The sequence below is a fragment of the Rissa tridactyla genome, chromosome 1, assembly GCF_028500815.1.
Source record: "Rissa tridactyla isolate bRisTri1 chromosome 1, bRisTri1.patW.cur.20221130, whole genome shotgun sequence".
NCBI lineage: Eukaryota > Metazoa > Chordata > Aves > Charadriiformes > Laridae > Rissa > Rissa tridactyla.
The window spans coordinates 6,597,592-6,612,137 of NC_071466.1; the positions used below are offsets into that span (position 1 = coordinate 6,597,592).

The window sequence follows — 14,546 nt, forward strand, 5'->3', positions numbered from 1 at the left end:
CTGGCATCCATCTCTCCATCTCCTCCAGCTTGTGGCGGAACACAAGCATCACAGCCAAGCGAAAGAAAGGTGCAGTCGTCCAGTTCCAGAGGAACAGGCAATAAAGAGAACAACCTGTTGGAGTGGTGGTCTTTCTTACACGGACAGGATATCTAGCCATACGACAAGATGGTGGGTTCCTACAAGCTTTGTCTGCAAGCCTTTTCTACCCCATTTGGCAACACATTAAACAGAGAGGAAGCCTTTCCTGGTCTCCTCTACAAGTGCTAAGCCAGAAGACTTCAGGCTAATAATGACAGCCAAGCACGGCATATTGGCTCACAGAGTTACTCTTCTTTCTGAGATGCCCAAATAGCTGCTGTTTGTTGGTGACAGGTACATCGCAATATTTCTTTACCCTGCAGAACTATTGCTTTTGATATTTTCCTGGGAAATGGCAAGAGCAGAAACCAAAAGAAAGGAGGATAAAAAGCTCATTCAGATGAAATCAAGTGTGAACAGCAGGCTTTAGTAAGCTGCACATCCTCAAAATTACTTCAGTGACTTTGCTTTCTCTCAATTTAAATTGACATTAAAGAGAAATATCACTTATTTAAAAAAAAAAAAAATCTATTCATGGATATTAAAAAAAGTTAAAAAACTGTTGAGTCCCGAGTCTAGTCATGAGCAAACTGGGTAAAACTCTTGTGAATGTTTTGCAGGCGGCGTATTGGACATACCAGGAGATGGACTTGAATCTACACCACAGAAAAACCAAAAGCTTTATGCTATAAGACTATTAAGAGCTACCCGCATAAAGTGAAAGAACTCACCTCAGTTTATCACAAAAAATATTGTCCACATTCCAGAGAAAAAATCCCATTAAAAATACAGTTAAAGATGTGTAGCCTAGACCTCTAAGCCATGGGTACACCCTAGAGAGACAGAGATAATGCAAAGTTTAGTTCAAGATTCTTTAAAGGCAGCTTTTATGTAACATATATAAATACTATTACATACAAATAAACTGCTTTAATATTTTTTTTCCAAAGGAAAAACCATCAACTTCAAGTCTCATCTATTTAAGTACTGTATTTTACCTCCTCCCCTCTCTCCTGAATTCACATTCTCCGAGACTAGTCTTTTAAATGTTTTATTTCTATACTTCTAATCGTTCCCCTAAATAGCGCTCTCTCCTAATGCAACAAGTAAGTGGGAAAACTGAAGTTGGCAACAAGGTACTAATTCTTCAGTCCCACGTATAATCTTTCAGTTTAAAAATAGCCATGTTACAAATGAGGACTCTCGCAAAAGAAAAGGCTCTTTTCCAATACATGATATCCCTATACGAGGAGACTTGTTTAAATAAGCTCTTTTAAAATGACTGAAGTCTTTTGTGAACACAGACCACCAGGACCAACAACTAACCAAATGAATCGTTTTAGAAAACAGTAATTTCATGTTGTATTTTATCGTTGAGTTCTATTGGGGATGGAAAAATGTCACAGAATCACAAAATAGCAGTGTTGGAAGGGACCTTTGGAGATCATCTAGTCCAACCCCCTGCCAAAGCACGGTCACCCAAAGCAGGTTGCACAGGAACGCGTCCAGGCGGGTTTGGAATGTCTCCAGAGACGGAGACTCCACCACCTCTCTGGGCAGCCCGTTCCAGTGCTCTGGCACCCGCCAAGTAAAGAAGGTTTCCCTCATGTTGGATGGAATTTCCTGTGGTCTAGTTTATGCTCGTTGCCCCTTGTCCTGTCGCTGGGCACCACTGAAAAGAGTCTGGCCCCATCCTCTTGCCACCCGCCATTTAAATATTGCTGAGCATTGATGAGATCCCCTCTCAGTCTGCTCTTCTCCAGGCTGAACAGCCCCAGGGCTCTCAGCCTTTCCTCAGCAGAGAGATGCTCCAGTCCCCTAGACTCTTTCCAGTAGTCCCTTGTCTTTCTTGAACTGGGGAGCCCAGAAGTGGACCCAGTACTCCAGACGCGGCCTCACCAGGGTACAATAGAGGGGGAGAATGACCTCCCTCGACCTGCTTGCCATGCTCCTTTCAATGCACCCCGGGAGACCATTGGCCTTCTTAGCCACAAGGGTGCATTGCTGGCTCATAAAATCTATGTCTAGGTTGGAAGGAACCTTTAAGATCATTGAGTCCAACCACTAACCTAACACTGACAAAACCACCACTAAAGCATGTCCCTCAGCACCACATCCACCTGTCTTTTAAATACCTTCAGGGATGGTGATTCCACCACTTCCCTGGGCAGCCTGTTCCAATGTTCATGGTCAACTTGTTGTCCACCAGGACTCCCAGGTCCCTCTCTGCAGAGCTGCTTTCCAGCAGGTCAGCCCCTAATCTGTACTGATGCATGGAGTTATTCCTCCCTAGGTCCAGGACCCTACACTTGCCCTTGTTGAATTTCATAAGGTTTGTCTCCACCTGACTCTCCAGCCTGTCCAGGTCTCGCTGTATGGTGGCACAGCCTTCTGGTGTGTCACCCACTCCTCCCAGTTTTTTGTCATCAGCAAACTTGCTGAGGATACGCTATGTCCCCTCATCCAGGTCACTGATGACTATGTTGAATAAGACCGGACCCAGTCTTGCAAATTTAACTTTGGGAGAAAAAGAAAAAAATCCTCTTTAGGATATGGGAAACACACTGAGGAATCAGATGCAATAAAGTGCATCATTAATAAATTTACCCTCACAATCTGCATTCAGGCTAGACCATGGAATTGTAAACTTCCTACATGGAAGGTGGTAGCATTTGCTCTTTTCCCGCTAATAAGACAAGTCCAAAAGCAAACCCCAATTCCAACCCTAAAAGGCTGCCACGAAATACTGTACGGTTATTTTTAAGTGTTACGAATACACAGTTTAGGTTCTGGGTTAAAAGACATTCCTGAGCTGCTTTTTCTCCACTGCGTTATACACAGTGCATGTTTTAGAGATGCAAGCACTGGCAACCAAAACGTGCAAAACACGACAGGTAAAGCTTCTTCCACCAGGCAAGATACAAGCTGTACATGTTCACAAGTGTACTGCCAATAGCAAATAGCAAAATTACTATTCGTTTAGTCTAACAAATGCATAGAGCATCATGCGGTACATGGCAGAAACTACACTGTAATATTCCCAACTCAGTGCTCTAGAGACATAAGCAAGCCCAGAAAATGAAAGAGCACTAAATGGTGTATTATACGTGCTGGTAATTAGGTAATTATAGCTAGGATTGTTCAGGGAATAAATGGTGTTGTTTTGTGAAGGAATGAGAGAGAGCCTGGCATCACTTATTAATGGGGAGCATGTTTTGTGAAAAGAGAACAAGATTTGCCAAGTTGTAATCTTGGGAAGGAAGCAGACCCAGGAAAGAGATGAAAAGTGTGGGGGGAAACGGGCAGGAACAGCAATAAATGATGAGGATAGGAGGAGGAAGCAGTCTCGAAGGAATAACATGCTGTTCTTTGAGATTTTCACTCTAAGCTCAGAGCGGCTTCAAGGCCTGTACTAAGAAATATGAGTGATAGGAAGCTAATTTATATTAAGGAAGTAAGAAACAAAATAAGCAGAAATCAGTGTTCGTATTTAAGTTGAAACAGGCTTGGGCAAGTGCTAGCACTATTGATGGAAAGACAAGATTACATTCTAGCAACGCAGAGGAAGTAAATCCAAAAGTGTACTTGGGGATGACTTTTCGAGGAAAGAAAGGGTACCTTCAGGTTGGCACAGCTTCTCTAGCAGAACTAATTTAAAATTAGTAGTAGTTCAGTTAAAATTTAGAAGTATTTTAAACCTACTTCTCTTCCCATCCCAACTTTCTAACCGGTTTAATAATCAGAGAACGGTTTGGGTTGGAAGGGACCTTAAAGATCATCCAGTTCCAAGCCCCTGCCCTGGGCAGGGACACCTCCCACCAGACCAGGTTGCTCCAAGCCCCGTCCAACCTGGCCTTGAACCCCTCCAGGGATGGGGCAGCCACAGCTTCTCTGGGCAACCTGGGACAGGGGCTCACCACTAAATCTCCCCTCTTTCAGCTTAAAACTGTTACCCCTCGTCCTATCGCTACATTCCCTCATAAAGAGTCCTTCCCCATTTCTATATTCCCATAATATAACCAAAGAGGGAAACAAGTCTTTGCGGTGCCATGTTGCAATGAAGTGATCTAGCTAATTAAGAAAATACATTCCAACCCTCTAACATGGAAGTGAAAAAGTAGGTGGAACTTCAGAGACAGACTTTGCTGGAGGAAATCAAAGACTGATACCCTGGGAGGGAGGACGGTGGTGCTACTGATAGTGACAGGAGACAATGAAATGCTTCAGAAATAATGAGAATGCACAAGCGTGTGGAATTAGCGGAACTGGAAAGATAGCAAGCCCAAGGGTTTGGCTACACAGACAGAAAGAAATGTAATCTAAGTCATTAGAACTGGGCTAAATCCTTGTATAAGAACAAAATTCAAATTAGCTTAACTTGATTCAATTCATAGTTTCCCTTGGAGGTGAATTAAGGTAATATCACTTAAGATCTCTAGGTTAAGATTAAAATTGCCACGTTCATGGGTTTGAAAAGTGCATTTAAACTGATGATGGTTTCTAAATTTGCAAGAAACACACTACCAGTTTTAAATTCTTCTTGCTTAATAAAAGTCTGTGAACATTTACACACGGTCTATGGGGATTTCTTGGAGAAAATTAATCAAAATTTTAACTGGAAGACAATTCACACCTTTCGTTAAATTCTTCCTTGTGTTCCTGAACAGATTCGTGTGCAACTCAAAACGAAGTTTAACAAAAAGAAGGTTTAGAATGAAGACAGTACAGAAATCATAATTTTCAGGGCCAATCCCCAAACACAGGGGAACACCAGCTATTCCCAGGGGAGAGACAGGACGGGACAACCAGCTGAGACCCTGAGAGCTAAAGGTATGTGCGTACTCCAGTACTGATTCAATTCCTCCTTCTTCTTTTGTACCCAACAAGTCTGTGCTCTAATGATTCTAATGCTCCTCGATGTCTCCTAACAACTCTAATATTCTTTGGTTTGTCATAAATAGCCTTAATTTCAATCTCTATAAAGCATACCTAACTCTACCCTGTCAAAACTGCAAGGAAAACTATCATTTAAACTTCTGCGTTATTATTTTTACACTTGAATTTTAGATACCGTAGTAGGGAAGAGGAAATTAAAATATTAAGTAAAATATTAACCAATGGTTCACCTCTCTCCAAGCATCATCGTGAGAGTTTTAACACCAGCAATAGATTTCACACGTTACCCATCAATATGAAGACAGAAACCCCATTCCCCTTGAAGTCCCAGTCTAACAGCTGAAGCCACCAGCAGAACACCTGGCAGTGAACACTGATTTTAAGTGCAGACCTCTCAGTTTTTGTTTAATGTTATCCCAGTGGCTTCAAAAAAATATGCAAGGAGATGTGCCATTCCCTTTCAAGCAAGCAGAGCACACGAGCTAGCATTACGTACCTACTTAAAGAAATTCTGCCATTGCCAATTTCTCAAGCCCACCAAAAAAAGATGCAAATATTAAGTTGTATCTTATAACGCTGAACTAAACGGTTACTTACCATAATACTATATACACAGATCGTAGAACTATAATGGATACTAGTGTTCCATACATGATCTGGAAATAAAAACAGAGATAAAAATTCAGCAGTTGGATTCAAGGAATTTTATAAAACACTACAGGAGTAAGAAATTTTTGAAGCTTCTGTTGATTTTTATTCCTTAGCCTCAGAAAAATAGCATCCCCTCTAACTTCCTCTCCAGAAAGTCTTCCATAAAAGTTTCAAATAAAAGCATGATTATAAACCATAGCCTTTATACAATTATAGGAAAAGTCAGTTGTGAAAAAATGCCGTTTCACTTTTTTGAATCAGAAAGCAAACACTAGATGGCAGTCAGGAAGCATCCTGAAATCAAGATGGTAACTTCCATCATCTCTTCTGTATCTGTGCATTTTAGCCCAGGAATGCATAAGAATCAGCTAAAACTGTTTTTTGAAAGCTCTGCTTCCTTCGCTGATATTTGATTAGTATTTTTTTCCTGAAAGCAAACACCTGACTAGACCATACACTATGCTGACACTGAGCAGCAGTACAGAAGAAACTTTCCAGGCAGCATTTAAAACCAACTATTACAGATTGTTTGGATTCAATCTAATTATACAGTGGGAAGGCTGCATGCCCTGAAAAGATCCATAAGCAAAATCTTGCTCACTATAGGCTTAATGAATTTGAATGTAATCACCTGACTCATATAAAAAGTCAAAGTAACAATTTATTTTCTGCCTCGTGATCTTTAAATCACACTCCCTTTTTTTATTCACAAGCTTGGGATCCACATACCATCATCTCCAAGACGTATAGACTAAAGAAAAGAAATGTGGTCAGCCATGCCTGAAAAGTGGTGCACGAGTCACTGCAGCAGGAAGGGTTTTCAGACACTGGTGACATTAAATTGCTTTACAAGCTTTTTATCCTGAACACCACTTTCCTCCAGCCAAAAGGCAGTTTGTTCCAAGCAGTCTTGTCTTCCTCTTTGCCTCTTTCCACTGGCCTACGAACCCCTCGCTATTTTTTGCTTCCTTGTTCACTGACTTTCCTTTATCATTTTGTTCCTATCTAACTCCTATCTAATGCTGCCTCGTTTTACGTGAAATAGAAAAATGATAAGCCTTGGCTGCCTACTCTGCTCTGCTCTGGCGAGACCCCACCTGGAGTGCTGCCTCCAGCTCTGGAGTCCCCAACATAAGAAGGACACGGACCTGTTGGAGCGGGGCCAGAGGTGGCCCCGGAGATGCTGGGAGGGCTGGAGCCCCTCTGCTGGGAGGACAGGCTGAGAGAGCTGGGGGGGTTCAGCCTGGAGGAGAGAAGGCTCTAGGGACACCTTATTGCGGCCTTCCAGTATCTGAAGGGGGCCTACAAGAAAGCTGGAGAGGGACTATTTACAAGGGCATGTAGTGATAGGACGAGGGGTAATGGCTTCAAACTGAAAGAGGGTAGATTTAGATTGGATATTAGGAAGAAATTTTTCACTCTGAGGGTGGTGAGCACCCGGCCCAGGTTGCCCAGAGAAGCTGTGGCTGCCCCATTGCTGGAGGTGTTCAAGGCCAGGTTGGACGGAGCTTGGAGCAGCCTGGTCTGGTGGGAGGTGTCCCTGCCCAGGTCAGGGAGTTGGAACAAGATGATCTTTAAGGTCCCTTCCAACCCAAACCATTCTGTGATTCTGTGTCCCTTCCAACCTAAACCATTCTATGATCCTAAACCTCACAGAGGTGTATTTACAAACCAGTGTCCTTACCACGTTTTACTGACCTCCTCATACCTTTCCTCCTTCTAGACTACATCCTCTTCAAGGCAAGGCCTACCTCTTCCTCTGCCTGAACCGTGGCATTCAGCTATTACTATCCTGCAAGCATTTCCACGGCTCTAGTCATCTGACATAAAATAGATCGCTGTAATAACGCAAAGTGAAACCCACCTTTCAAAAGTCCACAAAGGCAAATTTTCAAACTCCTTTTAGCTTTAAGTATGAGGTTAGGAGCACACATCATGTTATCAGGGCATATATACAGAACAAGGCAGACAACAGAGCCCTTGTGTTTGACAACAGGTAAAAATAAGCTCCAATATTGACTATGCAAAGTCATTCAGCACAGCAGCTCTTTATTTGCATTCAGAGTCAGATCAAATAACTTCAGTAACTAAACTGCTACTACTGTGTGTTCTGCTCTGTAGAGCTAAACAAAGCAAAAATATTTGAAAGGCTAATTGGTTCTGGCTTGTACTTTATAAAAAAAACCCATTAGCTAATTCCAGTTCCCTCGCTGCGGTACAGCACATAAATCTGGGGAAAAAAATACAAAAAACAAACCAACAAAACCCACTAGACACAGCCTGAGTATCACTTTGCCTAAGACCCCACCATATAACAAATGCAGACTAAATTTAAAAGTTAAATGCCATTTTACTTCATCAGCCTCATTTAAAACAGCCTGTTTCGCTTTCCAAATCAAACCCAGTGATTTATTCTAAGAAAGGGATGGCACAGAGGAACAAATCCATAGCAAGGCTCCTCTGGAACCCAAATCACAGCTTGATGCCCTTTCCTTGCTGATCTCCTCCTTCCCACAATTTCCACTGTTAAAATGCTCTTCTGCATCAGAGACACAGGAAAAAACCTCCCCACGAAGAGAAATTTTTATCATACTCGTTAGGGGTGGGCCCACCTTCACGCTTTTATCCGATTTACTCTTGGGTTCTTTGTACAAGGAGCTAAATAGTGTCAGACTATGCCTAGAGAAACATGGCTTACGGGCGGCCTGAAGCCCAGGGAAAACACAGGCCAAAAATGCCTTTTTTTTTTTTTGCAGCAGCTGCTAAAAGCTTTTTCTTAGCTAAAAGCTAAGAAAAGCTTTCTTTGTAGAGCCTCTGGCTTGGTATCTCCTGGTGAGTTGCTTAATGGCTTGCAGAAGAGGACAGTCTGAACAGAGGGAGGAAGGAAAATAATAAAAAGAACCTTGCAGCGACTGAAGAAAAATATGCCCACAGTTGACACTTCAATTTCTTGCCTTTTCCGCTCCCCCAGACAAACAGGTTGTTAGCAGTAAAACACGCTCGTGTTTAAAAGCCCGTGAAAGACTGGAACAACAAACTGTTCTGCTCTGCGTGCTCCAATCCTCCTCGCCACGCTGAAGGCAAGCATCGAGGAGGTGTTGCGGTGAGACGCAGAGACCGGGGCTGCACGGCTCGCTACAGCTGGCTCTTACTAGAGACCTATAAACTGAGCTACACAACTTAGTTTATACTTCAGGGAGCAGTGCTTACTTTTACTCCTTTACTATCCATGGATTTACTATTTGTTTGGTCTTATCCATCCACCCAAAGAAGAATAAAGTATAAAATAAGATTTTTAAAAAAAAAAAAGTCTACCTTATTCAAGTTGACTCAAATTTTTCAATTCCTTTAGCTCTCTTTGTTCTTCTTCTTTAACTAACACATCACTTAAGTGACAGATGAAAACCCAAGCAAGTTTTGTGCTATTTTGTCTCACAGTGCTTTTAAATTGTCAGCCAAAGGACGCCCTTGCACTACAATTGAAACAAAAGGAAGCAGCAGAATCTCATCATCTTTTGTTATCACCAGACAGTTCCCTCTTTGCTGTTTAAGATGCAAATAAAGCTGCATTTATTTCAGCTTTGAAGCCTGTATCTTTGCAATGGGGAAAAACCCAAAGTCTTGTTAATACCTAGTGGATTACCTGATATGAAGGCCAACTATGAAGAACATCCTTCTAATTCACAAATGGGAGGGAACCATTTCAGGGCTTAGTGTTTGGCAGCATTTTTGATGTGAAGGGCAGTTAAGCAAATCATATAGATTTACTTCTTACACAAGTCATAGGCAAGGCTGGTACTCCACGCTGGGGGGAGCATACAAAACTGGTTCTTCTTCTACCCTTCTAGTACAGAAAACAACAATAGCCTGTTATTTCCACTTCTCTGTTTCCTCTGCTCCTGGCCTTCTGCCCATCCTTGGTTAATAAAGTCAATTTATCAGCCTCAAATATTAGTGTACACATTGGGAACCGCACAGCAAAATTTTAGGTTCTTGGCAACCACTGCTTATGTATTAATATACTAACCAGCTATCAAAGACAGTTAGCCTAAGTACTAGCAGTTGGAAACTGTATTTGCAATTTACAACAAAGAAAACAAGACTTCCACGTGATCTTGGATTTCTGGAAAAGAAATCTGAGCAGAGAGAAAAAGGAAGGACAACAACGATGTCAGCGAAAGACCGAGTAACTCAGCACAGTTACAGCTGTTTAATACGGTATGCTGCCCTGACAGCTCCTGAATGAAATCATTCAGATTCCCGTGGTTTGGTCCTGTTTAGATGCACGTACGCGATGGCAAAGCCACACACAAGTCACTGCTGCTGCATGTCACGGAGCAGCTCTCCAGAGCTTCTGAGACACTGCCCGCAGTAGTAAACTCAGCTTCCCCTTCAACAACTTATAGAGCTGATCCTTTGGAGAGTCTGAACATCCTTCCACACTCCCTAAGCTACTGTGCAGGTAGAAGGACTAGCCAGAATGAAAGCTGTTCCAGCTTGCTGGAAGACATCCCCAAATAAGCTGTGTAACAGAGTGAACTGTCACTCAAATTAGTTTTAGACGTGGTCCTCAGCAGGACAATGCCCAAGTAGAAAAAGCTCTGTGGTGAAGACATGCCCTGAAAAGGTCATTTTAACAGACTGCTTGGCAACCTGAACATGTAGAATGTAAGATGTTCCATTAAAAGGCACAATATATTAAGCCACAAGCCTACAACTAAGGATTGCTCAGCAGCAGGAGGGAATCTGGAGAGCTGTAGGACATGGAGCGGGTCCACACAGATGCTCCAAAATGGGGAGAACTCTAAGTTTAAGCAGGTTGTGCCCTGACATACCATATTCTTCATGCCGTTTCCCGTATGTACTTCTACATACACATTTCATCATGATTTCACTTCCTTCTTTGCATTTGCATATTTAAAATACCCATGGAGAACAATTTTATTAATTTTTTTTTCATTAGGGCAAATGAAATACCTTTTTCTCCCACGCTCGCTCACTCCCTCTTACCCAAAGTCACCTTAATTGGTAAATTAAATACTTGTATTTTACTTCTGTCACTGTTGCAGAAAATTCACTGGTCCTATTATTACGCCGTGATCAGCGAACACATCCAGGTAGTCCTTCCCTCCCTCCTTTGGTGATCTGTGTGCAGTTTAGAACAAGAATAATTGGTATTTGCCCATCAGTGCATGCGCTTTCATTTTGAATCATTTGTCATCCTAGTCCTCAAGGTCTCCCAGTTATCTCGTCATCTCCTCTGTACTCAGTGACGCCTCTGAACTTTGCATCATCAGTACACGATTTTTTCCTGCTACTGGTTGTTAAATAAAAGACAACCCCATTACTGATCCCGACACTGTCCAGACTGAGACTGCCTTTCATCATCTCCTTTAGTCACTTTCCACTAGTCACTCCCTTACCCTATTTGCAATTCTCATCATGATCTACTTCTCCAGCTTGCTTAGTTTCTCATGGGACACTGGAACACTTCTGGAATGTCTATACAAAACGACATTTTTTAAATCACATTTCCTAATGTAGAAGAAACAGCTATTTAATCTGATTTTCTATTTAGCTTTCAATTATTTGCTTGCTAAAAATTTGTTTCAAACTCTTGCAGCAGATGACTATGCAAATAAAACAAGTTTTTAGATCTATTTTATTATTCACATAGCTTGGCGCACTGAGGCTTTTGATCACTACAAGTGCATAGCCAGCATATCACAGAATCACAGAATGGCAGGGGCTGGAAGGGACCTCTGGAGATCATCTGGTCCAACCCCCTGCCAGAGCAGGGTCACCCAGAGCAGGTGGCACAGGAACGCGTCCAGGTGGGTTTTGAATGTCTCCAGAGAAGGAGACTCCACCACCTCTCTGGGCAGCCTGTGCCAGGGCTCTGCCACCCTCAAAATGAAGAAGTTCCTCCTCATGTTTAGGTGGAACTTCCTATGTTCAAGTTTGCGCCCGTTGCCCCTTGTCCTGTCGCTGGGCACCACTGAAAAGAGCCTGGCCCCATCCTCCTGACACCCACCCTTTCAGTATTTCTAAGCATTGATAAGGTCCCCCCTCAGTCGTCTTTTTTCCAGACTGAAGAGACCCAAATCCCTCAGTCTTTCTTCCTAAGAGAGGTGTTCCAGTCCCCTCAACACCTTGGTAGCCCTTTGCTGTCCCCTCTCCAGCAGTTCCCTGTCCTTCTGGAACAGGGGAGCTCAGAACTGGACACAGCACTCCAGATGCGGCCTCACCAAGGCAGAGCAGAGGGGGAGGATGACCTCCCTCCACCTGCTGGCCACGCTCTTCTTGATGAACCCCAGGATGCCATTGGCCTTCTTGGTCACAAGGGCACGTTGCTGGCTCATGGTCGTCCTGTTGTCCACCAGGACTCCCAGATCTCTTTCTTTTTTGGTATGTAGCAAATAAATAAATCAGGATGGAAAACAATACTTTGTAGGTGACAGCTTTCTAGGCCATATCACATTAGAAAGAAGCCTATTTGTAAGACTTGAGTCTAGAAGTTGAACTGCCAGGGTAATTTCTTCTACTTCCAGGGCTGTCTTATATTTGTGTGTCTATGGATTGCTCCACAGCAGCAGCCAGTCTTCCCCCACCCCTTTCCTTGTATAAGCACAAACATACACGCAGTAAACAGGGATAAGGAACTAATCTGATTTAAAAGTAATTCTGAGGAGAGTTTTATCCTGTTGAGTTCCCCAATCAAATTCACATCCGAGAGGAAATTTGTGTGCCAGATGGGAAAGAGGGGAGAGGTATGGCTGTTTGCTTTGACAATGATGCTGGCTTAAAAACAACTAGGAAACTGGGATGCAGGGCTGTTTAGCACCATGGAAATTAGGTAATAACAGTGCTCTAGCCTGAGAGATTTTGACATAAACAAGAAAATACGTGCTTGTAAAGGCCACCGCTATCTTCCATTTAATTGATGAGGCGGCAAAAAACACCCAGCTCAGTTGTCAGGTGGGGAAGCGGTTTTTTCCTTCTAATGATGTGTAGCCACCGACTGACCAAAACCTGCCTCTCATTCCTCCTATGGTTAAAGCACTAAGACCCTCAAAGATCTGCAATATGTGGATGGAGAAAAAGAGTTGGTCTCTGTTGCCACTGTGCCATGAATAACAAGCTGAAATCCCCTTCATACCCTGCTGGCAGTAAGCAATTCATAAGCCTAAGTTGGGAAGGAAAGTAGAAAGTAATTCACTGAAAAATGAGGTTTAGATCCTGGCTACTAAATATAATAGGATCCTTTTCCATTCTTATTGCAATCCTTTCAGGGAAAAAAAAAAAAAACCACACTGAAACAATGAACAATATAAAGCTGTCCAGGGAGTTATTCCCCTTTTTGCAAGGCTGACAAATGATGATGATCACAGACAAATACCTAGAGGAATCAAATGCTGCTTTATGTCCTGACGCTGCTTTCCAATACAGTTAGGGACCGAGACTGTGATTTAAACTCTGATTGCACGAGCACATTTAACTTTACTTCAAGTCTATGCAACCCATTCAGTTGGAAAACACTTACTGAAATTACATGGAGATTATTTTTTTTTTTTTGGTGCACTCTAAAATAAAGGACAAGTATTAAGAAAATAACCTTGCTTAGCTGTGCAGTCAAGAGAAATGTTTCCTCTGAATTTACAACATATTTATTTGGCAAAGACTGTGAAAAAAAAATAATAAATGAGTGCAGTACTTGAACATTTGGAATTCAGCCATAACTTTATGTTCTCCATAAAAATCAATTCGGAAAGAGTTGTTGTAAAAAGTCCAGCACTTTTAGGGACCTAAATCTTTTCTACTTTGATTTCTCATGTATAAATTATAACAGCAAATTTCTATTCTGAACTTAAGAGAAACCAGATGCAAAAAATTAAAGGTCTGGGGCAACAGTTTAGAGTTTCCCTATTCCCTCCTTCCCAATAAGTCATAATATCTATTGTCTTAGTATCTGTGACATGGGACAATACCTATGCCAATGCATCAAACTGGAATATAGCAAAACTGTGATGTATTTATTGCAATAATTGTAGGTTGAGTAGATAATTGGTTAAAGAAATAAAAGTCCAGTATCAGTAGTAAATTCTGCCACTGTTTTTAACAGAATTACTTTAAGTCACTTAATTCAAAACCAGTCATAACCAGCTCAATAAAAGCATCAAAAATTGCTGCTTTCACCCCAGCCGGTATCTTCCTGCTCAAAATGTAAGTAGGGGAAAAAAAGAAAGGATTTAATTAACATTATAAAAAAAAAAAGCCTGCAAGGTTCTCTTTTTATCTATAGGTAGAGTAACAATTCATATTTCTAGGAGAGATTATTTGGAGCAGCTGGGAATTTATTTTATTCATCAGTGCTTCACTAATCCACCACCAGGAATCACGTATCATTTTTACAACTGCTGATGCAGCAGGCACGTTTTGACAAGCGACGGCACTACCAATTTCAGAAATTAAGGCTTTAAAGCTCCGTCCTGCAAAGAGCTTGGCGCTTTCGCTTGGCAATTTTTCAGCTGTTATCCCTAATCAAAAAAATCAAAAATGAGGGAAAACTACTCGTGGCGTACATAAACGAGCACAATTTCTAACCTCCCGTGAAGGGGCAAGTGATACCAGTCCTGTCCCCACAGGCAGTGGATGCGTATTAATACTTTTGGGCTGCTACAAAAGGAACCTGTACCCAATATGCCATTAAGCCTGTAAGACCATAATAACCAGTCTGCTACATAAGCCTAAAAGACATTCTGTGTTTAAATTCAGCTTGAATTTACACAAAGTAAAATTGAGTACTTCACAAAACCCCCAAACGAATACATTAAAGTGGAGAGAAGAACACGGTGTTAAGTCACCCAAGCCACGTTACGATGTCAGGTCACAGTTTCACAGCAGCTGCTAATGGAAAT

At 42.0% G+C, this 14,546-nt stretch overlaps 1 protein-coding gene across 1 annotated transcript in view; it reads right to left on the bottom strand.

Annotated features, from left to right (window-relative positions):
- The window catches only part of ACER3 (alkaline ceramidase 3), a 63,995-nt gene that overhangs the window by 10,478 nt on the left and 38,971 nt on the right, over positions 1–14,546 (bottom strand). The window contains exons 7-8 of the mRNA XM_054219143.1: positions 5,575–5,633; positions 813–914 (exon numbers count right to left, since the gene is read on the bottom strand). Of these exons, the coding sequence (XP_054075118.1) occupies positions 813–914; positions 5,575–5,633 (161 nt within the window). The remainder of the gene's footprint in view (positions 1–812; positions 915–5,574; positions 5,634–14,546) is intronic.